General features: G+C 43.7%; 1 protein-coding gene across 1 annotated transcript in view; it reads right to left on the bottom strand.

Annotated features, from left to right (window-relative positions):
* Positions 1-569: 569 nt before the first annotated feature.
* Positions 570-26,611, bottom strand: part of LOC124613494 (esterase 6-like) — a 145,978-nt gene continuing 119,936 nt past the window's right edge. Inside the window, exon 11 of the mRNA XM_047142202.1 lies at positions 570-888. Coding sequence (XP_046998158.1) covers positions 570-888 — 319 coding nt within the window. The remainder of the gene's footprint in view (positions 889-26,611) is intronic.

Genomic DNA, 26,611 nt, shown 5'->3' with positions numbered 1-26,611 from the left:
AGTTTAGCATAGCCATCAGCTACGTCATTTGCTACGACCTAGCAAGGCGCCATATTCAGTTACTATTGATATTGTGAATCATGTACCATCATTAATGGATTACAGTTAAGTATTCCACCAGCTACGTCCGTTCCTCTAAATTCTAATTTCCTTGTCATGTTCCAGACCTCACGCCAGCCTGCGTGAGCTAAAACGCGTGCATTTCGGCCTCCTTTAGTAAAACGGTGTTGGCTCTCTTGCCAACCACAACAGAAAGCTTTCTTGTTTGACAGTCATTTTGTTGTGCCTATCTGCGACTCAGCATCTCCGCCATATGGTGAGTAGCAATCTATGAATTTCAGAATATTGTCATTATTCCATTCTGGATTTTCCATTGTTTAAGCAAATGAATAGATTGAGTGTAAGTGCTGCTCTAAGATGAAGAGGCAGTCGTTGGGGGTCTCACGAAACCAGATTAAAGGTGAGCCCCTCTCCTCCCAAAGAGAGATATTTATATTAGGGAATGATACAGTGCATAGTGAAAAAGAGTCATTTAATGAAAGTCACGGTACAAATAGAAGCGTGTGGCGTCAGAGCTCGATCTTCCTGATCTGGTCCTTGGTGACCTCCTCGGACTTGTGCCCGCCGGCCGCCCGCTCCTCCGCGGCGCGCCGCTCCTCCTCCTGGGCGAACAGCCGGCGCTGCTCGTCGCGGATCTCCTCCTCCGACCGCAGCTCGGCGGCGCGCGCCTCGGCCAGCGCCTCCTCCCAGAAGGCCACGCGCTCGCCGCGCACGCCGCCGCTCTCCAGGTCCAGCGTCTCCCCGAGCAGCAGGTACGAGTAGTTGGCAAACACCGCGTCGTGCCACGAGAAGTCGTCCAGCACGGGGTCCGGCTCCGGGGTCGGGTCCCTGCAGGAACGGCCACTTTGATCAGCTAATGTCGTAACTGCGTTACCTGGACGTTAGGTGCGTTGCATGTCCATCTAGCGTTGGCTCATTCCGATCTCTCTGTTACCATATGCGATATAGGGTGACCAACTCTCCCGTATTTCCTGGGATCTGCCACATTATAGCAATTTTCTTTAATCCTCTCGGTTCCCTTACTGACCACCTGTTTCTCTCGTGTATTTCGTTGGTGACCACTATTATACACTACTGGCCATTAAAATTGCTGCACCAAGAAGATGACGTGCTACAGACGCTAAATTTAACCTACAGGAAGAAGATGCTGTGATAAGCAAATGATTAGCTTTTCAGATCATTCACACAAGGTTGGTGCCGGTGGCGACGCCTACAACGTGCTGACACGAGAAAAGTTTCCAACCGATTTCTCATACAAAAACAGCAGTTGACCGGCGTTGCCTGGTGAAACGTTGATGTGATGCCTCGTGTAAGGATGAGAAATGCGTACCATCACGTTTCCGACTTTGATAAAGGAAGGATTCTAGCCTATCGTGATTGCGGTTTGTCGAGATCCAATGACTGTTTAATATGGAATCGGTGGGTTCAGGAGGGTAATAAGGAACGCTGTGCTGGATCCCAACGGCCTCGTATCACTAGCAGTCGAGATGACAGGCCTCTTATTCCCATGGCTGTAACGGATCGTGCAGCCACGTCTCGATCCCTGAGTCAACAGACGGGGTCGTTTGCAAGACAACAACTAACTGCACGAACAGTCCGAAAACGTTTCCAGCAGCATGGACTATCAGCTCGGAGACCATGGCTGCGGTTACCCTTGACGCTGCATCACAGACAGGAGCGCCTGCGATGGTGTACTCAACGATGAACCTGGGTGCACGAATGGCGAAACGTCATTTTTTCGGATGATTCCAGCTTCTGTTTACAGCATCATGACGGTCGCATCCTCGTTTGGCGACATCGCGATGAACGCACATTGGGAGCGTGTATTCGTCATCGCCATACTAGCGTATCACCCGACGTGATGGTATGGGGTGCCATTGGTTACACGTCTCGGTCACCTCTTGTTCGCATTGACGGCACTTTGAACAGTGGACGTTACATTTCAGATGTGTTACGACCCGTGGCTCTACCCTTCATTCGATCCCTGCCAAACCCTACATTTCAGCAGGATAATGCACGACCGCATGTTGCAGGTCCTGTACGGGCCTTTCTGGATACCGAAAATGTTCGACTGCTGCCCTGGCCAGCACATTCTCCAGATCTCTCACTAATTGAAAACGTCAGGTCAATTGTGGCCGAGCAACTGGCTCGTCACAATACGCCAGTCACTACTCTTGATGAACTGTGTTATCGTGTTGAAGCTGCATGGGCAGCTGTACCTGTACACGCCATCCAAGCTCTGTTTGACTCAATAACCAGGCATATCAAGGCCGTTATTACAGCCAGAGGTGGTTGTTCTGGGTACTGATTTATCAGTATCTATGCACCCAAACTGCGTGAAAATGTAATTACGTGTCAGTTCTAGTATAATATATTTGTCCAATGAATACCCGTTTATCATCTGCATTTCTTCTTGGTGTAGCAATTTTAATTCCGCTTAGTACTATCGATAGTTCAGATTCTCCGACAGATCTCGAAGATTTTTCGTATAACAATCGATACAATTTTCGACATGTAGTCTTTTCTCTGTTCATGCTTCTACAGAAAGAAGACTCATTGGCTGAAAGGAAAGTGAGGAGCGGAAGGAGAATGACATGGTTTACACGTGTAGAGGCGTCGTAACAGGGGGAATATTTACTTGCTTTTCGGTCAGTACTAGCCACCCACCGATGCACTCGCCTCGTACCTATCAGCAGCTGTGTTTTAAATAAGACATGGAGATAAAATGCTCTCTCGAATATGGATCATGCAGACAATCATGTTCAGACACACACATCACATTATTTAAAAGCGTTTTTAATGTTCACCCTTGCCGGCCGCAGTGGCCCTTCAGTCTGGTACCGCGCGACCGCTACGGTCGCAGGTTCGAATCCTGCCTCGGGCATGGATGTCTGTGGTGTCCTTAGGTTAGTTAGGTTTAAGTAGTTATAAGTTCTAGGGGACTGATGACCTCAGATAATAGGTCCCATAGTGCTCAGAGCCATTTGAACCATCTGAACCCTATTTAAAGTGCGGCGTAACATACAGAACACTTCATTTCTACGTAGTTGTCTTCCTGCATTTAATGTAAAATTGAAACTGTCAATAGTTAATTAAGGGTTTATTCAAAAATCATTAATTTCTAAAGTGAAACAGACAGATATCGTTCTTAAAATAAAAAAGTTCAATAATGATTTATCACTGAGCGCATGAAAACGTAATTTTCCCTCCAAAAAGCGAAAATTAAAAAAACCAGCGCAAAACAAGTACAAATCTTTTTTTTTTTTTTTTTTTTTTTTTGGTCATCAGTCTACTGACTGGTTTGATGCAGCCCGCCACGAATTCCTTTCCTGTGCTAACCTCTTCATCTCAGAGTAGCACTTGCAACCTATGTCCTCAATTATTTGCTTGACGTATTCCAATCTCTGTCTTCCCCTACAGTTTTTGCCCTCTACAGCTCCCTCTAGTACCATGGAAGTCATTCCCTCATGTCTTAGCAGATGTCCTATCATCCTGTCCCTTCTCCTTATCAGTGTTTTCCACATATTCCTTTCCTCTCCGATTCTGCGTAGAACCTCTTCATTCCTTACCTTATCAGTCCACCTAATTTTCAACATTCGTCTATAGCACCACATCTCAAATACTTCGATTCTCTTCTGTTCCGGTTTTCCCAAAGTCCATGTTTCACTACCATACAATGCTATACTCCAGACGTACATCCTCAGAAATTTCTTCCTCAAATTAAGGCCGGTATTTGATATTAGTAAACTTCTCTTGGCCAGAAATGCCTTTTTTGCCATAGCGAGTCTGCTTTTGATGTCCTCCTTGCTCTGTCCGTCATTGGTTATTTTACTTCCTAGGTAGCAGAATTCCTTAACTTCATTGACTTCGTGACCATCAATCCTGATGTTAAGTTTCTCGCTGTTCTCATTTCTACTACTTCTCATTACATTCGTCTTTCTCCGATTTACTCTCAAACCATACTGTGTACTCATTAGACTGTTCATTCCGTTCAGCAGATCATTTAATTCATCTTCACTTTCAGTCAGGATAGCAATGTCATCAGCGAATCGTATCATTGATATTCTTTCACCTTGTGTCTTAATTCCACTCCTGAACCTTTCTTTTATTTCCATCATTGCTTCCTCGATGTACAGATTGAAGAGTAGGGGCGAAAGGCTACAGCCTTGTCTTACACCCTTCTTAATACGATCACTTCGTTCTTGATCGTCCAATCTTGTTATTCCCTCTTGGTTGTTGTACGTATTGTATATGACCCGTCTCTCCCTATAGCTTACCCCTACTTTTTTCAGAATCTCGAACAGCTTGCACCATTTTATATTGTCGAACGCTTTTTCCAGGTCGACAAATTCTATGAAAGTGTCTTGATTTTTCTTTAGCCTTGCTTCCATTATTAGCCGTAACGTCAGAATTGCCTCTCTCGTCCCTTTACTTTTCCTAAAGCCAAACTGATCGTCACCTAGCGCATACTCAATTTTCTTTTCCATTCTTCTGAATATTATTCTTCTAAGCAGCTTCGATGCATGAGCTGTTAAGCTGATTGTGCGATAATTCTCGCACTTGTCAGCTCTTGCCGTCTTCGGAATTGTGTGGATGATGCTTTTGCGAAAGTCAGATGGTATGTCGCCAGACTCATATATTCTACACACCAACGTGAATGGTCGTTTTGTTGCCACTTCTCCCAATGATTTTAGAAATTCTGATGGAATGTTGTCTATCTCTTCTGCCTTATTTGATCGTATGTCCTCCAAAGCTATTTTAAATTCCGATTCTAATACTGGATCCCCTACCTCTTCTAAATCGACTCCTCTTTCTTCTTCTATCACATCAGACAAATCTTCACCCTCATAGAGGCTTTCAATGTATTCTTTCCACCTATCTGCTCTCTCCTCTGCATTTAACAGTGGAATTCCCGTTGCACTCTTAATGTTACCACCGCTGCTTTTAATGTCACCAAAGGTTGTTTTGACTTTCCTGTATGCTGAGTCTGTCCTTCCGACAATCATATCTTTTTCGATGTCTTCACATTTTTCCTGCAGCCATTTCGTCTTAGCTTCCCTGCACTTCCTATTTATTTCATTCCTCAGCGACTTGTATTTCTGTATTCCTGATTTTCCCGGAACATGTTTGTACTTCCTCCTTTCATCAATCAACTGAAGTATTTCTTCTGTTACCCATGGTTTCTTCGCAGCTACCTTCTTTGTACCTATGTTTTCCTTCCAAACTTCTGTGATGGCCATTTTTAGAGATGTCCATTCCTCTTCAACTGTACTGCCTACTGCGCTATTCCTTATTGCTGTATCTATAGCGTTAGAGAACTTCAAACGTATCTCGTCATTCCTTAGTACTTCCGTGTCCCACTTCTTTGCGTATTGATTCTTCCTGACTAACGTCTTGAACTTCAGCCTACTCTTCATCACTACTGTATTGTGATCTGAGTCTATATCTGCTCCTGGGTACGCCTTACAATCCAGTATCTGATTTCGGAATCTCTGTCTGACCATGATGTAATCTAATTGAAATCTTCCCGTACCTCCCGGCCTTTTCCAAGTATACCTCCTCCTCTTGTGATTCTTGAACAGGGTATTCGCTATTACTAGCTGAAACTTGTTACAGAACTCAATTAGTCTCTCTTCTCTTTCATTCCTCGTCCCTAGTCCATATTCTCCTGTAACCTTTTCTTCTATTCCTTCCCCTACAACTGCATTCCAGTCGCCCATGACGATTAGATTTTCGTCCCCCTTTACATACTGCATAACCCTTTCAATATCCTCATACACTTTCTCTATCTGTTCATCTTCAGCTTGCGACGTCGGCATGTATACCTGAACTATCGTTGTTGGTGTTGGTCTGCTGTCGATTCTGATTAGAACAACCCAGTCACTGAACTGTTCACAGTAACACACCCTCTGCCCTACCTTCCTATTCATAACGAATCCTACACCTGTTATACCATTTTCTGCTGCTGTTGATATCACCCGATACTCATCTGACCAGAAATCCTTGTCTTCCTTCCACTTCACTTCACTGACCCCTACTATATCCAGATTGAGCCTTTGCATTTCCCTTTTCAGATTTTCTATTTTCCCTACCACGTTCAAGCTTCTGACATTCCACGCCCCGACTCGTAGAACGTTATCCTTTCGTTGATTATTCAATCTTTTTCTCATGGTAACCTCCCCCTTGGCAGTCCCCTCCCGGAGATCCGAATGGGGGACTATTCCGGAATCTTTTGCCAATGGAGAGATCATCATGACACTTCTTCAATTACAGGCCACATGTCCTGTGGATACACGTCACGTGTCTCTATTGCAGTGGTTTCCATTGCCTTCTGCATCCTCATGTCGTTGATCATTGCTGATTCTTCCGCCTTTAGGGGCAACTTCCCACCCCTAGGACAAGAGAGTGCCCTGAACCTCTATCCGCTCCTCCGCCCTCTTTGACAAGGCCGTTCACAGAATGAGGCTGACTTCTTATGCCGGAAGTCTTCGGCTGCCAATGCTGATTATTTATCAAAATTTAGGCAGTGGCGGGGATCGAATCCGGGACCGAAGACGTTTTGATTATGAATCAAAGACGCTACCCCTAGACCACGGGTCCTGTTCCAATTACTCGTAGATTACATAAAAACTGAAGTAATTGGTGAAGACGTCACTTGATAACAAAGTCGCGCTGTCTTTCTTCATTTCCTTTGCAATAAACTCAAAGATTTTCATCCTAAGCTATCCAAGTTGAAAATTTTCGCAATATTAGTTAAAAAAATGACTCTGAGCGCTATGGGACTTAACTTCTAAGGTCATCAGTCCCCTAGTCCTTAGAACTATTTATACCTAACTGACTTAATGACATCACACACATCCATGCCCAAGGCAGGATTCGAACCTCTGACGATAGCGGTCGCGCGGTTCCAGACTGTAGAGCCTAGAACCGCTCGGCCACAGTATTAGTTCAAATTTAAAATTCGTTTCCGTAATGTGGGAAAGAATTTCACAGTTACAAGACCCGCATCCGACCATTGACCTTACACTTAGTCGCTGACCGTAAATTCTAGGTCAGAGTGACACCAAATTAAGTAACCTAATGTAGTGAAGACTGTTTGCCAGTGCCCAATTAACACATTGGGATCCATAAGTACATTGTAACAGTAATTTATGTGTGTATTCAATGCATACGGATTGTAGAATTTAGTGACGCTCTCTCTTCCACTTCTGTATACAATATGCCTGATCTAAACGGGCCCTTTATCATCACAGGCCCAGGGCAGTGCAACATCGTACTGACAACAGTAATGTGCTTTTACTGACAACCTCACTGTTCGTTTTACCTGATTTTGTAATCATTTAAATAAAACAATAAGACCTTTCAGTGGGAGACATTTCGTCCCCCTTTTCCTCCTATGAAATTTGTCAGTATACGTTTTGCCTTCCAACCAGCGAAATGCGCCAGATTGCGGCTGGTAAACGATTCACAAACCATGATTTAGTGCCGTTAAGACGATTTCTTTAAACATTGTCGTAGCTGAAGAAATTTAGTTTCTTCTTAAATCGCCTGATGCTGCAACGTTCACAGATATTTCAAATAGGAAAAGCTCTTTATCCAGGTACGAAGGTTGTAAAACAAACTTCCCACAGTTTGGGTCAGGTTGATCTTTTCGTCTGATAGCACTGCGTAAGTATTTTGTCTAAGAGGTATGACAAGTAGTGTTCCTGTAGCTGTGGGACTCATTGGTTGAAAATGAGTTTATCAACAATGGGTACAGTACTGCTAAATATTCAAAGTGATTATCAATCTAAGACTGAGTTCGAAACTTCCTGGCAGATTAAAACTGTGTGCCCGACCGAGACTCGAACTCGGGACCTTTGCCATTCTCGGGCAAGTGCTCTACCATCTGAGCTACCGAAGCACGACTCACGCCCGGTACTCACAACTTTACTTCTGCCAGTACCTCGTCTCCTACCTTCCAAACTTTACAGAAGCACTCCTGCGAACCATATAGAACTAGCACTCCTGAAAGAAAGGATATTGTGGAGACATGGCTTAGCCACAGTCTGAGGGGTGTTTCCAGAATGACATTTTCACTCTGAGGCGGAGTGTGCGCTGATATGAAACTTCCTGGCAGATTAAAACTGTGTGCCCGACCGAGACTCGAACTCGGGACCTTTGCCTTTCGCGGGCAAGCGCTCAACCATCTGAGCTACCGAAGCACGACTTATGCCCGGTACTCACAGCTTTACTTCTGCCAGTACCTCGTCTCCTACCTTCCAAACTTTACAGAAGCTCTCCTGCGAACCTTGCAGAACTAGCACTCCTGAAACAAAGGATATTGCGGAGACATGGCTTAGCCACAGCCTGGGGGATGTTTCCAGAATGACATTTTCACTCTGCAGCGAAGTGTGCGCTGATATGAAACTTCCTGGCAGATTAAAACTGTGTGCCCGACCGAGACTCGAACTCGGGACCTTTGCCTTTCGCGGGCAAGTGCTCTACCATCTGAGCTACCGAAGCACGACTCACGCCCGGTACTCACAGCTTTACTTCTGCCAGTACCTCGTCTCCTACCTTCCAAACTTTACAGAAGCTCTCCTGCAAACCTTGCAGAACTAGCACTCCTGAAAGAAAGGATATTGCGGAGACATGGCTTAGCCACAGCCTGGGGGATGTTTCCAGAATGAGATTTTCACTCTGCAGCGGAGTGTGCGCTGAGAGAGCTTCTGTAAAGTTTGGAAGGTAGGAGACGAGGTACTGGCAGAAGTAAAGCTGTGAGTACCGGGCGTGAGTCGTGCTTCGGTAGCTCAGATGGTAGAGCACTTGCCCGCGAAAGGCAAAGGTCCTGAGTTCGAGTCTCGGTCGGGCACACAGTTTTAATCTGCCAGGAAGTTTCATATCAGCGCACACTCCGCTGCAGAGTGAAAATCTCATTCTGTAAGACTGAGTTCATTCACAAACTGAGACGTATTTACAATATTGAAGCTAGACTGCGTATCCTTGTTTTCCATGAGTGGGCAATGGAAGGCGTTTACACACGTATACAGTACTATGAACACTTCGAACGCTATTGTTAAAGTTGCTCTCATAAACTGATTTAGTTTTTTAATTCTTCTGGGTCTTCAGCGTGCAATATGTGTTGTAGATACAGTCTTAGACAAAAAAAAAATTGACTGCCAATTCGTTCACGTAAGGTGGACAGTACAGTCGTGCTCCCCTCAGAATTCTACGTCCGGCAATATGGCTCAAATGGCTGTGAGCACTATGGGACTTAACTTCCGTGGTCATCAGTCCCCTAGAACTTAGAACCACTTAAACCTAACTAACCTAAGGACATCACACACATCCGTGCCCGAGGCAGGATTCGAGCCTGCGACCGTAGCAGTTGCGCGGTTCCGGACTGTAGCGCCTAGAACCGCTCGGCCACCGCGGCCGGTTCCGGCAATATGCTCGATCTGACAACATTGTAGACTACAGCACTTCCCGGAGGAAGTCTTGACTGCAGTCTGAGTACATCAGTCTTGACTATGACCGTAGTCTTAAGGCAAAACACGAGACTAGCTAATACGACATCTGGCAACAGAAAGCACACGTCGACAAAACTTTTATCGCCCCATTCCTCTTGGTGCTGAAGCTAAGAGTGTAATTCAAGCGAATCTACAATATATTTCGCTTTCTGTCACATTGGTAATAACAGTTTGGTTCAACACTATTTTAGCAAGAGATTTCTTGGCCGGCCATCTGCCTCTGAACACCACAAGCGTCTGAGTTCTCTGGGACCCGTTTACTGCCTACCGGCGGGGGCTGAGGCATTGCATTGTCTCGCCTTCTGCCGACAACGTCTGCTCCACTCCTCACTCTCGACGGTGTAACATGCTTTAATGTTGTTGAGTTGTGACCCATAAAATCTGTCTACGATTTGTGTTTCACTCTTGATAGCAACGAAGACACAAAACCGTTTTTATTTGATGAGTATTTTATTACACTTGTATGTAATACATCAATGTGGCACAGAATTAATTTCATTGTTCATGAACTAGTGTGCTATATTTAAAGCGTTACATGTGTTCTTTTTCCTTTCACAGGAAATTCTTTAAATAATTTATTTTTGTCATGGATGCATATGTGTTAGTGAAGGCACAGAGAGTAAATGCAATGTAATGTGTTTGGTTTCTTTCCTTGATTCCCTATGGTAAATGGATGCGAAACATTGTGTCAATACCTTTCAGAACCTGCTCTATAGCTTCTTAGGCAAACTGCTTGTTTTGTGGTTCATACATTAATTAATGGAGAAGTGAACGCTGTTGAAAAGCCATATTTAAAATATTTAGTTGGATTTAAGGCAACAAAATTGCCCATATTTGAAGCTACCCAGAGAAAAAGAAAGTTGCTAGAGCCGCTGTTACCAAATGTCTCCAGAGAGTTCCTAATTGCTACAGCGGAAATTTAACATAGAGGCCCTATAGTAATCAAGAGGTTCATTTCCATCATACTAATCACCCTAGCATGTGACTCTTAAGTGAAGAATAATATTGAAATTCGTATCGTTGACGGTCGTTTTGAATTTCTTCAGAGACGCTTGTATTGTGAACCAGCTTGGCAGTCATAAAGCCGAGATCTATGACTATTAACACAACTTTCTGTGTCAAGCTACCAAGAGGACTTGATGTGTAAAGGTTTTCTTCCGGTTTCGTTACAGAATTTTTTCTGGAAATTCGCAATTCCACAAAATAAATCAGAGAAAAAGCTCACACACGCTGATTCCTGCCACACTTAGAACTGACGACTCATTGAGCCATTGCGACACGAGATACGGGCGGTGGCACGGGGCTATGGACACACTGCTGTCAACATGCCACTCTCATTATGGTATTGGTCGCTCAGCCCGATAAAGCTTCGTGAACGATAATAGAAGTCACTTACGTGACGAATAGCATTTCTTTAGCCAAAAAATCGAATTTTCTTTCTCAGTGTCTAGGGGTTATATAGCACGAGTCATTCAAATGGAAAGGGAATATCAAGCGAATTTAGCGAGTCAGTTCAGTACCATACGTGGAAGTGATTGCACTGTCACAGTGTTGCCAAATTTTTGTGACGATCTTGCAAATTCTCAGTTGTGCTAGGAACAGCTCTGTAGCAGTATGCGAGGAGAATGCCGTGCTCGTGTAATAGGAGGATACGGTGAGGAGGCGCGGGGTTTGGCTAATATGCAACGTTTTCTCCTACCAGTTGTGTCAAACATTCAGGTGTATAAACTTCAAATGGCTCTGAGCACTATGGGACTTAACATCTGTGGTCATCAGTCCCCTAGAAATTAGAACTACTTAAACCTAACTAACCTAAGGGCATCACACACATCCATGCCCGAGGCAGGATTCGAACCTGCGACCGTAGCAGTCGTGCGGTTCCGGACTGAGCGCCTGAACCGCTAGACCACCGCGGCCGGCGTGTATAAACTTCCATCACGATTACCGTTTCCCATAAAATATATACGAATAAAACACTTACCCTGTTACTTTGTGACAAAAGATTATTTCAGTACTATAAAATATCTTTGGAGATCAACTTTGCCCACCTGTCACGAAAAGTAAGATAATAAACACTTTGCACCTAGAAATTGATTGCATCTATGTGCAGTCTTGTTATCATACAAATAGAATTTCATGAATTGCACGAGAATGTAGAAAAATTTTGGTGGGAGTGGAAGCTATAAGAAACACAGTTAACTAATTATTCTATGCCACGTAATAATCAATACATTTAAAACAATCAGAAGAGAAGAAATTGAACGAGGTCGCAAGAAGGCTAATGAAGTATAATCGAAATACATTGAGACGCCAATTTGTCTGTCGTCACGGTGTTAAGTGGACAGAAATAGTTGGGTGTTATTGCCTGCATCACCGTCATCCCATTGTGGTCTTCTCTTACTGAGATTTTCATATTACCCTGAACACAAGACGCCGAGATAAATGTGTATATTCTCCGTGACGAAACATCCCACATTCCATTCATCTTGATCCATTCGTGTGACCGTGCGGTTCTAGGCGCTTCAGTTTGGAACCGCGTGACCGCTACGGTCGCAGGTTCGAATCCTGCCTCGGGCATGGATGTGTGTGATGTCCTTAGGTTTGTTAGGTTTAAGTAGTTCTAAGTTCTAGGGGACTGATGACCTCAGATGTTAAGTCCCATAGTGCGCAGAGCCATTTGAGCCATTTTTTTGTTAACAATTAACAAAACAACCAAGAAAAGCTGAGTGTTTAACTGGCGCACTGCATAGGTGTTCTTACCACTTCGTTACTGAATTCTGTTCTGGTTGTTTGCAGGGGGAAAAGAGAGAACCCTGTAGCCATACATATCGCTAGTACGAGATATTACCTATCAACTATCCTTGCTTTACAGCACGAGACGAACATGGCGTCACCGAGCTGATATTTGAAATACGTTTCTGTTTTCTCTCTCTGTCTCTCATTCTCTCTTTTTATTTTTATTTTTATTTTTATTTTTTGAGGAAAGCATTAAGAAGCGCGAGTAATAAGCAAGTAAGCATATAATCTGTTTTCATCGGGTTATATAATGCAAAAATACACCTTTTAAGCGTATTATTGCGTAATTCCAATTATTGATAGTCTATTCGTGAGCTTGCATGCATTCAGTGGGGTGAAACCTATCACAGAAGCAAGCAAAACACAAATATTCTCGCCGGCCGCGGTGGTCTCGGTTCTAGGCGCGCAGTCAGGAACCGTGCGACTGCTGCGGTAGCAGGTTCGAATCCTGCCTCGGGCATGGATGTGTGTGCTGTCCTTAGGTTAGTTAGGTTTAAGTAGTTCTAAGTTCTAGGGGACTGATGACCACAGCAGTTGAGTCCCATAGTGCTCAGAGCCATTTGAACAAATATTCTTGCACCATGCGCAACACACAAACGAAATCTCACTGCACTGACGTATTGTCTGATATATTGCTCGGAAAACATATCTGATTCATGTTGCTTAGTATAGCTCTATCAGATATCAATGTGGATGCCTACCAAGTGTATAAAAGTATATCTTGAAATACACAAAAAGGCACAAAGGGGTATTCGACTGAAACATAGCCATGAACAAGATTGAAACTGGGGTCGACAGCATCGTCGTCTACCTCCCTGAAACTCGAACGGTGACAGTGCTCGGCCGGTTACTTACGTTTACTGGTATCAAAGCTACAGCATGAAAACACAAAAATGTTAATAACCTGAAGATCATTAACTTTGGAACCCATAGCAAAGTAATGCAGTCATCAGTTAGGAGACTGGTTGGAACACCACAGTGCTTTAATAGGCAGAATAGTGTTGGAAGTGGTATGCTGTTGCTTTTACACCGACCTTTGAGTTGACGAGCCTAGACAGTTAATAGGGGAACCTACAGTTTAACGTGGCTTTCGGACCACAGTGCAACTCGGCATTTTTCTCATCAACAAACACTGCCCGAGGGGAAATAAGTGTAAAATGGGAGATAAAATTCGTTAGACTAACCAGGGATCGAAGCCGAGACCTTCGTACTCGTAGTCTTGCTATTTATCACTTTGCCGCCATGTAGCCACCACTGTGGTTTATACTTGGCATTAAAACTAAGGATCTCTTGTTTGTGCCTGCGTTTGCAGTTGCGCGACCCAGCACCAAAGTAAAGAGAACTGAATTGAATATAGTGCCTTCAAGTTGGCATAAACAGAAAACGTGAAAAATTAAACAACATAAATCGTCTCTCTTTGATGCCTCAATCTTCATTGCCATTATGCGTCGCATGAGAAAAAACGTACACTGGAAGGTCATGTTGTTTCATTTAAATGATCACAAAATCAGGTAAAACAAACAGTGAGGTTGTCAGCAAAAGCACACTACTGTTGTCAAGATGATGTTGCACTGCCCAGGGCCTGTAATAATAAAGGGGCCGTTCAGATAAGGCATATTGTATACAGAAGTGGAAGAGAGAGCGTCACTAAATTCTACTCTCCGTATGCATTGAATACACACAGAAATTACTGTTACAGTGTACTTATGGAGCCCAATGGGTTAATTGTGTATTTTCCGGGGAGAAAGAGCACTGGCAAACAGTCTTCGCTACATTAGATTACTTAATTTGGTTTCACTCTGAGCTAGAATTTATGGTCAGCGACTAAGTGTAAGGTCAATGGGTCGGATGCGGGTCTTGCAACTGTGAAATACTTTCCCATACTACAGAAGCTAATATTAAATTTGAACTAATATTGTGGCTGAGCGGTTCTAGGCGCTACAGTCTGGAACCGCGCGATCACTACGGTCACAGGTTCGAATCCTGCCTTGGGCATGGATGTGTGTGATGTCCTTGAGTTAGTTAGGTTTAAATAGTTCTAAGGACTAGGGGACTGATGACCTCAGAAGATAAGTCCCATAGTGCTCAGAGTCATTTTTTTTTAGACTAATATTGCAAAAATTTTAAACTTGGATAGTTTAGAATGAAAATATTTCTGTTTATTGCAAAGGAAAACTATTGATTTTGTAAACATTCTGCTTCACGCACAACTTAAAACAGGTCACGTCGACTAAATCATATGGAAGAACTGACAGCGACGTATATCGCAAGGCAGTAAGATCCATTGGCTTTTGGTTTGGCATTATTCGACAGTCAATTCTAGGAGCAAGTAAATGAGGAAAGACCGCGTTTTTGTTATCTAGTGACGTCTTCACCACTTACTTCAGTTTTTATGTAATCTACGAGTAATTGCTGATGTTCGATATTAACATGAAAAGAATTCGGTAGACAGGGAAAGAACATGTTCTTCGGCAACTACTTTTATAATGACCAAAAGGCATGAAATGATGTTCAAGCACATGTGTTCCAGCGGCGGTACGAAGAAAATGATAGTAATAGTGACGGTAATAATCGAATTATCCGGTAACTTCACACTTCACAGTGCAGTTTCTTGAACTAAGAAATATTTACTGAATTAGCGAAATTTTCAAAATGGCTTCACATCGAGGCTATGATGCCTAGAAGAGTCTTAACATCATGCTGACATGAGAATAGCATAATCTCCGCGTCAAAAGCTTGCTTCTACTTAACCATTTAATAGACTCACATTTTTTCCACCGTGACTAATTTTGTAAGCCAGGCATATGAACCATTACAGCACACTCCTGGGGCTGGGAAATGTGGCCACAAAGTATTACAGGTGCAATGCGTGGGTTCAGGCATTTACTTTTAAGAGGCACAAACAGTTTTACTTTACCTCTGGTAACCTCAAGAGAACGACGTTATAATCCAGAATCCGCATTAAACCTCATGTTCCCTCATTACCAACTGGGCAGAGCCGGTTTACGTTGGGAAATGACATAGGCGGTAGTCATGGTAAACAGAAATACTGTCGCCAGTAAACTTACTTACATTAGAAAATTTTATTTTATTTGATGAACCGATAGGCATTTAAAGGAACAGGGCTCTTATTTTACTTGTACTTGATTGATCTACAGACGTTGAAAAATTTGGTGCTCGACTGAGATTTTAACTCGTATCTCCTATCTTGAGGATCTGAATGTCTCGGGACAGTATAGTTCAGTCATTTCGTTCCTTTTCCCAAGACTGCAATCTTCTCTAGGTCTCCTCCAAAGGTAAGTATGTGGGTGTGAATACTGACCCAGTACAAAAATATTCATAATTTCATTTCAAGCCCTATCACGTGCACACCAGCCTAATAGAGAAAATTAACATGCATTTTTAATGTATGTTCATGTGTAGCCAACGTTCCCAATAGGTGTCGTTATTTCTGTCTGTCAAACACGCACACATCTTACTGTTGGTGAGTAATCAATTGGTACTTAAGCTATATTCGTGGATGATAAAGAAGGACGGTAGGTGTACGGTTCGATTGTCGCTAGGGCACAAAAAATTGTATCCTCATTTTATATTCAATCACCTAGTAGTCGGTAGTTAACAATCCGATGACGTGTTGGGTTCGTATCTCCGTCACAGAACTTCAAATGATGCGCTTCATCTTTAAATGCATGCACACTCTGTTACTTCTGAATGGAAGTATATCAGACATCCTTCGTGGTTAGTTAACAGAGACGAAAGGGTCTTGATAGGAGTTCCGGTTTATTACTAAAACTCTGGTCTTTTATTTTCAAGTTTAGATTTGGTTACTGATATTGGCGAAAATTTCGGTAATTCATGACTCTTCATGGCTAATCAGCAATATGATTAGATTAGATTAGATTTGATTCGATAACACACACACACACACACACACACACACACACACAATCATTAATTTTTATTTTTATTTGTTTGTTGTGCTCGACTATTGGCCGGCACGAAAACGTCCATGAATGAGTTTCTTAGTTTTGAGTACCCTTTTACGTAAGAAATATAAAAACAACTGTGAGAGTTGCTGATTTATGATGCTTAGTTTACACTCAGTTCTGAGTATTATTAGTAGCTATGCTCCAGCCCCTAAACCTAGTTACAGAAATGCGAATCAGACGCATTACGTATTCCAGGCCGAGCCAGCCGCTTCTTTGAGATGCCAGCTATGGTCACTTCCCAGCCCTCTGTAGGAACTCATCGGTTCGTCTTCTTCCGGCTGGTACTGTAACTGAGATTTGGCAACAAGGCAAGGTATATTTGGCAACTCTGTGATCGACGAGTTACTTCCTGGTGTGCACGGAATTAAGCCTCAAAGTTCACTTGATTTTTCCTGTCATTTCCATTGAATAATCTGAGTTATTATCGCTTGAGGTGTAACAAAAGATTGTAAATTTACGGTTTTCAGCCCTGGAAATTCGTTGCACATGGAAATCGCAACCAATCTTGTCCTTCAAATAGCGATTTACAAGTTCTAGCCACTACTGGTCTCGTAATAGAAACTTCAGACACATACATCTTCGTCAGCTCTGTGGCAACATACTGACATGTGAAAAAGCGTGTGTTCTGGTTCGCGGTTCCAGCCTCGCTGAGTGTGACGTTTTTATCCCTTCTCTGAAAGAGCTACAAGTAGTCAGATCAAACATCGATAAGGAATATGCATGAAAATACTTTCGGCTCATAGTGCAATGGTGAAAAACGTACAATGCTGCAGAACAGGTAATACACATTTCCGTTGCTGACAAGCAAATTTTGGGTTTCTAGGAATATATAACTTTATTTATGAAATGCTACATTTGCATACCTCTTGAGTATGACACAGCATACTGATTAAACACAGACCCAATCGAAATCTAAGTGAGTAGTATTTTACTAATTCGGTTCGATAGAGGTACGGTCGTGTACAGATACTCAGCTCTATTAAAACAGACTTTCGTCGTAAGGTTATCGTGGGTAGTTTTATTTCATTTCTTATAATACAGTGCACAATTTTCGTAGGGTTTCTTTTAGTGTTGTTTAAATAACAGTAAACATCAGAGAGAAATTAATCATCAACGATATATGCGAATTCTCTGATGTTATCTGACAACGCACATGCAGTTTATTGATTACATGCATGTAGAAAACTTGTTCTGAGTTAAAGCTTTCAAACAAGGTTTGAAGAAGAATAAAATGCCACTACCACACGACAGCTAATGTATAAAATACTTTTATGACGTACTTTGGCACGATGTGCTCTCCCCGTTCATAATACATATGTTTCGAGATGCATCTGCTGCCTGACTGTCTATTAAACCTGTAAAGAACAAAATGTCGCAGTAGTTTTCCACATGCAACTATTTTGGGTTAAGAAGTGAAGGAAATTATGTTCAAAGTTCCATTAAATTGATAACTTCCGCAGACAGCAGAATTGCGTTTTTAAAAAAATGTAGCAGTGAATGTGTTTGAACTCGCGACGTACTGTTTAGGGCGCACCACACTTACCATTACACTACTAGCTCAACCGGCGCCAGATCTCCTCCAGACGTCGACAACAATTCTTCCAGAAATTCCGCATTCCACAGTTTTGTGAGATAATGCATATGACCGGATGTAGACTTCTGAGAGACAGACAGTTACAGCTTTTCTTTTGCACTGCACGACGTTTTCAACAAACAGATAGCGCAGTAGAGTAGCTCAAGTGGAAAGGAACACTTGCTATTTAAATTTCTGCATCCTACACTGTTGGCAGTTCTTTGTAGGTGGCAGTTACGTGATTTTATTTCGGTGATTACAAAATAGAGTCGAATGTATATACTGGGTAGCCGAGGCAGCTAGTTCATGGTGATTCGGGCAACCAAGTAAATGAATGTACTGAACATGCTGAAAACCACTAGAGGGAGCCTGTGTGTCTGAATACTCATCCAGTGTGGCCCAAAGGAGTTACAATAGAAAATTAAGCTACAGAGAAGCGGATTTAGTGTCCTGTTGGATTGCTGGTAGATTCATATACTCATGGTCTGGGTTCAATTCCGACTTCTGCCGATGATTTTTGATAGGGAGAGACAGAGCCTGTTCTCTTCTGGCTACGCGAAGTGAAGAAGATATAATGGCATTGTGGTCTGAAATTCACATTAAACATGATATTCCTTCTCAACCAAGTAGACATTAGGTTGAATTACAATAAAGTCAGGAGTGGCGACATGTAGAAACTCTATCACCAATAACCTTTCTTACACAAGTTATTTATTTCTAGTGACGAAACAAACGGTATGTAGGGTCACAGGACACTTATTCCATCTTGTAATTGAGCTTCTGAATGTCGATAAAATTGGTTCTGAACTGAGAACGCAACTCAGACCGCCCTTAACGCAGAATTTGACCCCTTCGTGACAATACAGCTCGACTACAATTTGTTGTTTGTTCAAAACTGCAGATTCCTCAACATCTCCACATATTGCGTGTGAATGGGTTCGAATCATGACCCGGCACTAAAGCTTTCATTATGTATTATCAAGCTCTAGCATGAGAACACCTATCTGCTGGTAGATAATAATTTTGATTTTTAATTTATTTTCATTCATTGTCAAAACTAACGATATCTGACGTTTCTGACTCCCAGTGAGAAACAGAATTATTTCCGAGATCACTGTAAGTTCAAGGATGTTATTCCGAGCTGCCGGTGGAGAAAAATTCGGTAGCTGACGTCTCTATGTGTGTAGTCAACAAAGCTATATGTGGAGCTCGATTACCAGTCAGCACTGAACTCTTCGTCATATTATTTCTAGTTTGAACATGCTCACATGTCGCTGCTGGTGTAAAAAACCCATATTTAACGTTCATTTTCTCTCGGATATAGCAGTGATGGGTCCTGGGTTGGAGTCCTGGGAAGGAAAGAAATTAATGTTTCGTCTTGCCATTTCAGTTAAAACATCTTGCTACTGCCGGAAAAATCCGATATGTCACAGTTGATTGTACTTCGAAAGCAATCCGATTAGATTCTGAGTTAGAATCCCTGTCCAACTCAAAGCTTTACCTCACGGCATTTTAAGTAAGTTACTTGTGAAGAAGCTATACTTAACATCTCTCGTAGTTCGTTAACAGGGACAATAGATGCTGGGTTGGAATTCGCGTCCGTGTTTACGTTATGTAATTTAAAGTTGATATTTCCTAAGTGATACTGTCTAAAATCAAGCTATATCACTATTTGCATGCCTAGTCAGGAATGACTGTTAGTTTCCGTCAGTCACGAAATCTTTACTTAGTCTCCATGACCTGGGTTTGAATCCATATGCAGAACGAGACGGTTTGTCGTGTCATTTGAAATTCATACATATTCTCAACTAGCAGCTCGTGAAAAACTTAAATTTTCAATGTCATTTTGTGTTAAATAATAAGTACTGTATGTTACTTGGAAGAGGAAATCATGAGTACGACGAACTTACTACGTGCATTACCTATCTGACGTAACAATGAGAGTGGTAACATTTCAGGTATGTCATTTATTGTAATAAATGTGAGCTTACAAGCCTTAAGGGCAGTCTTAACTGTGATAAGGTGTTCCCTAATATTTGTAGTATCGTGGTATTACTTGACATCTTGAGTTATTGCGATACAGAGCAGTGTTTTCTAGTGGTGATTAGTTGGAACCATTTTCAATAGTCAAATTACTGTACTGAGGAGCGATTAGAGGACCTGCTAGACAGCTGCGTTATGAGGGTTGTATGCGAATCAGGCGAAATGCAATTCAGGTCGTTCGGATACTTTTGAGCATGACTGTACGTATGCCATAGATCATTTTAATGATTCTTTTCTCGAAATGATGTCGAATGAGACAGTTTACAGATACTCACGATAAATGTTAATATTACTGAACACATGATACACTCCTGGAAATTGAAATAAGAACACCGTGAATTCATTGTCCCAGGGGAAACTTTATTGACACATTCCTGGGGTCAGATACATCACATGATCACACTGACAGAACCACAGGCAACAGAGCATGCACAATGTCGGCACTAGTACAGTGTATATCCACCTTTCGCAGCAATGCAGGCTGCTATTCTTCCATGGAGACGATCGTAGAGATGCTGGATGTAGTCCTGTGGAACGGCTTGCCATGCCATTTCCACCTGGCGCCTCAGTTAGACCAGCGTTCGTGCTGGACGTGCAGACCGCGTGAGACGACGCTTCATCCAGTCCCAAACATGCTCAATGGGGGACAGATCCGGAGATCTTGCTGGCCAGGGTAGTTGACTTACACCTTCTAGAGCACGTTGGGTGGCACGGGATACATGCGGACGTGCATTGTCCTGTTGGAACAGCAAGTTCCCTTGCCGGTCTAGGAATGGTAGAACGATGGGTTCGATGACGGTTTGGATGTACCGTGCACTATTCAGTGTCCCCTCGACGATCACCAGTGGTGTACGGCCAGTGTAGGAGATCGCTCCCCACACCATGATGCCGGGTGTTGGCCCTGTGTGCCTCGGTCGTATGCAGTCCTGATTGTGGCGCTCACCTGCACGGCGCCAAACACGCATACGACCATCATTGGCACCAAGGCGGAAGCGACTCTCATCGCTGAAGACGACACATCTCCATTCGTCCCTCCATTCACGCCTGTCGCGACACCACTGGAGGCGGGCTGCACGATGTTGGGGCTTGAGCGGAAGACGGCCTAACGGTGTGCGGGACCGTAGCCCAGCTTCATGGAGACGGTTGCGAATGGTGCTCGCCGATACCCCAGGAGCAACAGTGTCCCTAATTTGCTGGGAAGTCGCGGTGCGGTCCCCTACGGCACTGCGTAGGATCCTACGGTCTTGGCGTGCATCCGTGCGTCGCTGCGGGCCGGTCCCAGGTCGACGGGCACGTGCACCTTCCGCCGACCACTGGCGACAACATCGATGTACTGTGGAGACCTCACGCCCCACGTGTTGAGCAATTCGGCGGTACGTCCACCCGGCCTCCCGCATGCCCACTATACGCCCTCGCTCAAAGTCCGTCAACTGCACATACGGTTCACGTCCACGTTGTCGCGGCATGCTACCAGTGTTAAAGACTGCGATGAAGCTCCGTATGCCACGGAAAACTGGCTGACACTGACGGCGGCGGTGCACAAATGCTGCGCAGCTAGCGCCATTCGACGGCCAACACCGCGGTTCCTGGTGTGTCCGCTGTGCCGTGCGTGTGATCATTGCTTGTACAGCCCACTCGCAGTGTCCGGAGCAAGTATGGTGGGTCTGACACACCGGTGTCAATGTGTTCTTTTTTCCATTTCCAGGAGTGTATTTTAGTCCTATTCATTGTGTGCAAATATGTAAAATACGACAGCATTTTAATTCGTCTGTTATTAAGATTAGCAATTATGCGAAGAACAAAAGTAGCTGGTCGTAATTGCTTGAGAAGCTCAGTATTAAGCTTCTTCCAATCCATCAGTGTGTACACCCAAAATTTTGATGTACTCTACCCTGTTTACTGACTCCTGCTCATCTGTTACGTCAGTTGTTGGTATGACTTTTTACTGTACACAACCGAATTTAGCGAGTTTCTCAGAATATATGGATGGTCTGTTTTCTGAAAATCCCTTCATAATTCTTTGGTAAATATCCTTTACCATTTCTTCTGTTGCTTTCTCTCTAATGGAATTTATTATAATACTAGTATTGTCTGCAAAAGTACCAACTAAGTTTGTTGAATGTTAATTGAAAGGTAATTCACATATACAAGGAATAGGAGTGGACCCAAAATTGAACCCTAAGGTCTGCCTTTGTGATTTCTACCCAGTCACTAAAATTTTCTACGCTTCTGAAATTGTTTGACTTATTCAGGAAAACCTCTTGCATTCTGTTTGATACGATTCAAACCAGCTGTGCATAAAGCCATAAATTCCATTACACTTGAGTTTTTCTAAGAGAGAAACATTATCTATGGACTCAAACGCCTTGCAAAGATCACAAAAAATACCAACTACTGATATTTTATAATTTAAGACAGAAATTCGTCCCCTTCTTCATGGCAGCGCTGAAGGAATGTTAAGACCGAACCTATTCATTCAGTTTTGTGGACATCAGACGTTTTGTTATCCACCATGCACAAAACTTATGACAATCTAATCTCTCTGTGACGGTGCTAGAAAGGATGACAGTGTTAGAGAGGGTTGTCCATAAGATGAGAAACACATCTTCAGAAAATCTGGCAACACGTTCACACTCAGCACGTTCACTTGCATCACTCATATCTCACCGACCACATTCATTGTGTATATGTGTGTGATCATCTTGGATTTTCTGCACCACTCCCTCACAACACATAACTCATATCCTCTTCCCCATACACAAGATATAACTGAAGCTGAGTCTCATCAGCATTGATTCCTTCTATTTGCACGAAGCGTATGATACAACGTATCTCACAAACGGAGGGAGCCTCAGTAACATCGGACATTTTAGTCGCTTGCTTCTTACGCACCTTTTCCAACCATACAAGCGCAATTAACAACCAATTGGATGTTAGTTTATGCATACCCTTTGGATTTTCTCGCCACAGGCGAGAAATAGCCAATGACGGAACTAGAAAGTGTTAGACAATGAAAGTGTGAGTCGAATGTTACCAAACCCATACTCTTTACGTGCCGGTGGGATATGAAGAAAAAGTCAGTCCTGCAGATGAATAATAGAACACAGTGGCTGATGGCTGTATTTAACGTTGCTGATACCTTTCTTGTGGAGATGGTAACACAATAAAACGAGAGGACGTGCACTTGCGCAAAGGCAGTTTCATTGGCATAAGGGACGTGGGAACATCGTACCGACAGATCGCGCAGACAGAGAACGAGTGGGGATGAGATGGATTCAGGACAACACTGTGGCAAGGAAAGAAGGCACTTCCTTCCACAAGGAGCAGACGATGAGAAGATCATAACATGTCTGGTTTGTGTTCCTCTTTGATTTCTCTCCGACGCTTTTGAATTCACGCCGTAGCCACCGACTGAATACTGCTTCTGATTTCGCCGACCTTCGTCAGCGGTGGCCCACGCGCTGTTATTGGGTGGTACTGACAACGCTAGGAGGAGCCACGAGGCATGGAGTGCTGTCTGGGAGGCTCTTAGTGGCATGCCGTCGGTGAGTGCGATAACAACGTTGTCTAGAGGCTCCACGATGACTATGTCGAGTTTCGGCCTTTGCCATAGTCCGGGTTATGTGTTTGATTCCGCAGGATATGGTCGTAATTTGGGAGCCTGGAATTGGTAAAAGGTTTCATTGCTTGTCTAGCTTAATTACTGCTGCTTGATATGTTTAGTTGCTTCGCACAGTAAAGGTACAAGCCGGTGAGTTGTGCTGTTGCTTCCTAGTGTTCGGTGGTGTGTTCTCAGATCGTTACACCTTTGTCGGCGAAGATGTTAGTAGCGTTTTTAATTTACCAAGTTACGACTCAGTCACCAATTACACGAAGATAATCACCGGATGGCACAACACCGCGAAGAATAACCCTGCTTTACGCTGCTGCTGTGTACAATATAAGAGTAAGGACTGACTGCAACAACAAGGTTAAAAAACTAAAAACTAAGCTCTATCCGAACATGCCTTGGAAGCCCCAACGCTATCGATCGGCGGCCGTGTCATCCTCATCCACTGGCGTTACTGGAAGCGAATATGGAGGGGCATGTGGTCAGCACGTGGCTCTCCGGGCTGTATACCACTTTACGAGACCGCAGCCGCTACTTCTCAATCAAGTAGCTGCTCAGTTTGTCTCACAAGGGCTGAGTGCACCCCGCTTGCCAATAGCGCTCGGCAGACCGGATGGTCACCCATCCAAGTGCCAGTCCAGCTCGTCAGCGCTTAACTTCGGTGATCTGATGGGAGCCGGTGTTACCACTGCGGCAAGGCCGTTGATCTAACAACAACGTTAGCTGGTGCCAAATAGGCTTTGCTTGCGACGGTGTGTTGACTAATGCTTAGTTCGCGTAAGTGACCGTCGGAGCCAAGTGTTACAGCGTTTGTGAAAACATACACGCTAACAAAGTTTTGTGCTTTTTTGCTTATCGATGTGATCGTTTTCTGTTCGGTTATCAGAGTAAGTCTTGTGGAGCGTAATCACTTGATCCAGGTTTGGTTTTGAGCCGGCGAACCTTGCAGTGTGGAAGGATTGCTACGGTTATGAATTATGTTTTTGGATGGTCAGACGATTCCGCGAATAGAATTGTGTTTTGAAATGGTTACATTTTGGTCGCTAGTGGCATCCGCCCTGTTGATTGACTTAAAAAGTCGTGGTATTGTACAGCTGTTCCGTCATCTGTGGCCTGGTGCCTCCTCGAGAAAAGTTATGACAATCCTTCGTTAATCTAGTAGTGGCGCACAATTGTTAGCTATTTAATTACAGATGCACTGTAATTCTAGATCTGGGTACTGTCGCGCTGAAGGGGGATTAACCCACACCACATAGGTGCTCTGCTCTGATTAGTCAACAGTACGCACAGCGGCAGGGAACCGTACACGTGAAAACATATTGCTGAGCAACGTATTTAGTCAAGGTGGCGAGGCAGATCCATACCAAGCCGCCTGTGGGCCTGTTGTGATGCCGCATTGCGCTGGCAGTGTGCGGTGTCAACTGAGCAATTCTGTGCGACCCTTCTTAAGGCCGTTGACTTCTCGAGTTACCATTATCAGCCCAATGTTAAGTTGTATTTTAACTGACATAACGATCGTATTTGAATAGTATTTTAGTTGAGGAGCATATTTTATTTCCTTCTCGGTGGCTTTAGTCTGCCAGTGCATCTTTGGTTATTTTCAGGGTTATCCAATAACTGACAGTACGTTATTCTTTTTCAAAATTTGGTTGGTACAGCAATTATCTTAGCTTAAATCATTGCTCAGTTACGGTGGGGCCGATGCATCTGCAATTCCATGGCCTATTCTTAGACAGTACGCAAGTGTAGTGGTTATTAGATTTAAGGCGGGTTGCATAGTTTTCTCTTTCCATGCGCAGTTACTGTTTTGACTGAAGGAAAGATTTTATTAATATTCTGAGCTTTGAGTGGAAATGCGTTAAAGGGCAAATTAAATTGCTCAGGGTCTGTACTAAGCTATCACCAAGACTGTTGTAGTGATTAATCGTAATACACTACTGGCCATTAAAATTGCTACACCACGAAGATGACTTGCTACAGACGCGAAATTTAACCGACAGAAAGAAGATGCTGTGATATGCAAATGACTAGCTTTTCAGAGCATTGACACAAGGTTGGCGCCGGTGGCGACACCTACAACGTTCTGACATGAGGAAAGATTGCAACCGATTTCTCATACACAAACAGGAGTTGACCGGCATTACCTGGTGAAACGTTGTTGTGATGCCTCGTGTAAGGAGGAAAAAAGCGTACCATCACGTTTCCGACTTTGATAAAGGTCGGATTGTAGCCAATCGCAATTTCGGTTTATCGTATCGCGACATTGCTGCTCGCGTTGGTCGAGATCCAATGACTCTTAGCAGAATATGGAATCGGTGGGTTCAGGAGGGTAATACTGAACGCCATGCTGGATCCCAAATCCCAACGGCCTCGTATCACTAGCAGTCGAGATGGCAGGCATCTTATCCACATGGCTGTAACGGATCGTGCAGCCACGTCTCGATCCCTGAGTTAATAGTTGGGGACGTTTGCAAGACAACAACCATCTGCACGAACAGTTCGACGACCTTTGCAGCAGCATAGACTATCAACTCGGAGACCATGGCTGCGGTTACCCTTGACGCCGCATCACAGACAGGGGCGCCTGCGATGGTGTACTCAACGACGATCCTGGGTGCAAGAATGGCAAAACGTCATTTCTTTGGATGAATCCAGGTTCTGTGTACAGCATCATGATGGTCGCATCCGTGTTTGGCGACATCGCGGTGAACGCACATTGGAAGCGTGTATTCGTCATCGCCATACTGGCGTATCACCCGGCGTGATGGTATGGGGTGCCATTGGTTACACGTCTCGGTCACCTCTTGTTCGCATTGACGGCACTTTGAACAGTGGACGTTACATTTCAGGTGTGTTACGACCCGCGGCTCTACCTTTCATTCTATCCCTGGGAAACCCTACATTTCAGCAGGATACCGCATGTTGCAGGTCCTGTACGGGCCTTTCTGGACACAGAAAATGTTCGACTGCTGCCCTGGCCAGCATCTTCTCCAGATCTCTCACCAATTGAAACCGTCTGGTCAATGGT

This window comes from Schistocerca americana, chromosome 4, assembly GCF_021461395.2.
Source record: "Schistocerca americana isolate TAMUIC-IGC-003095 chromosome 4, iqSchAmer2.1, whole genome shotgun sequence".
NCBI lineage: Eukaryota > Metazoa > Arthropoda > Insecta > Orthoptera > Acrididae > Schistocerca > Schistocerca americana.
The sequence above is the reverse complement of the archived record's forward strand: the minus strand, read 5'-3'. Positions and strand labels throughout refer to the sequence as shown.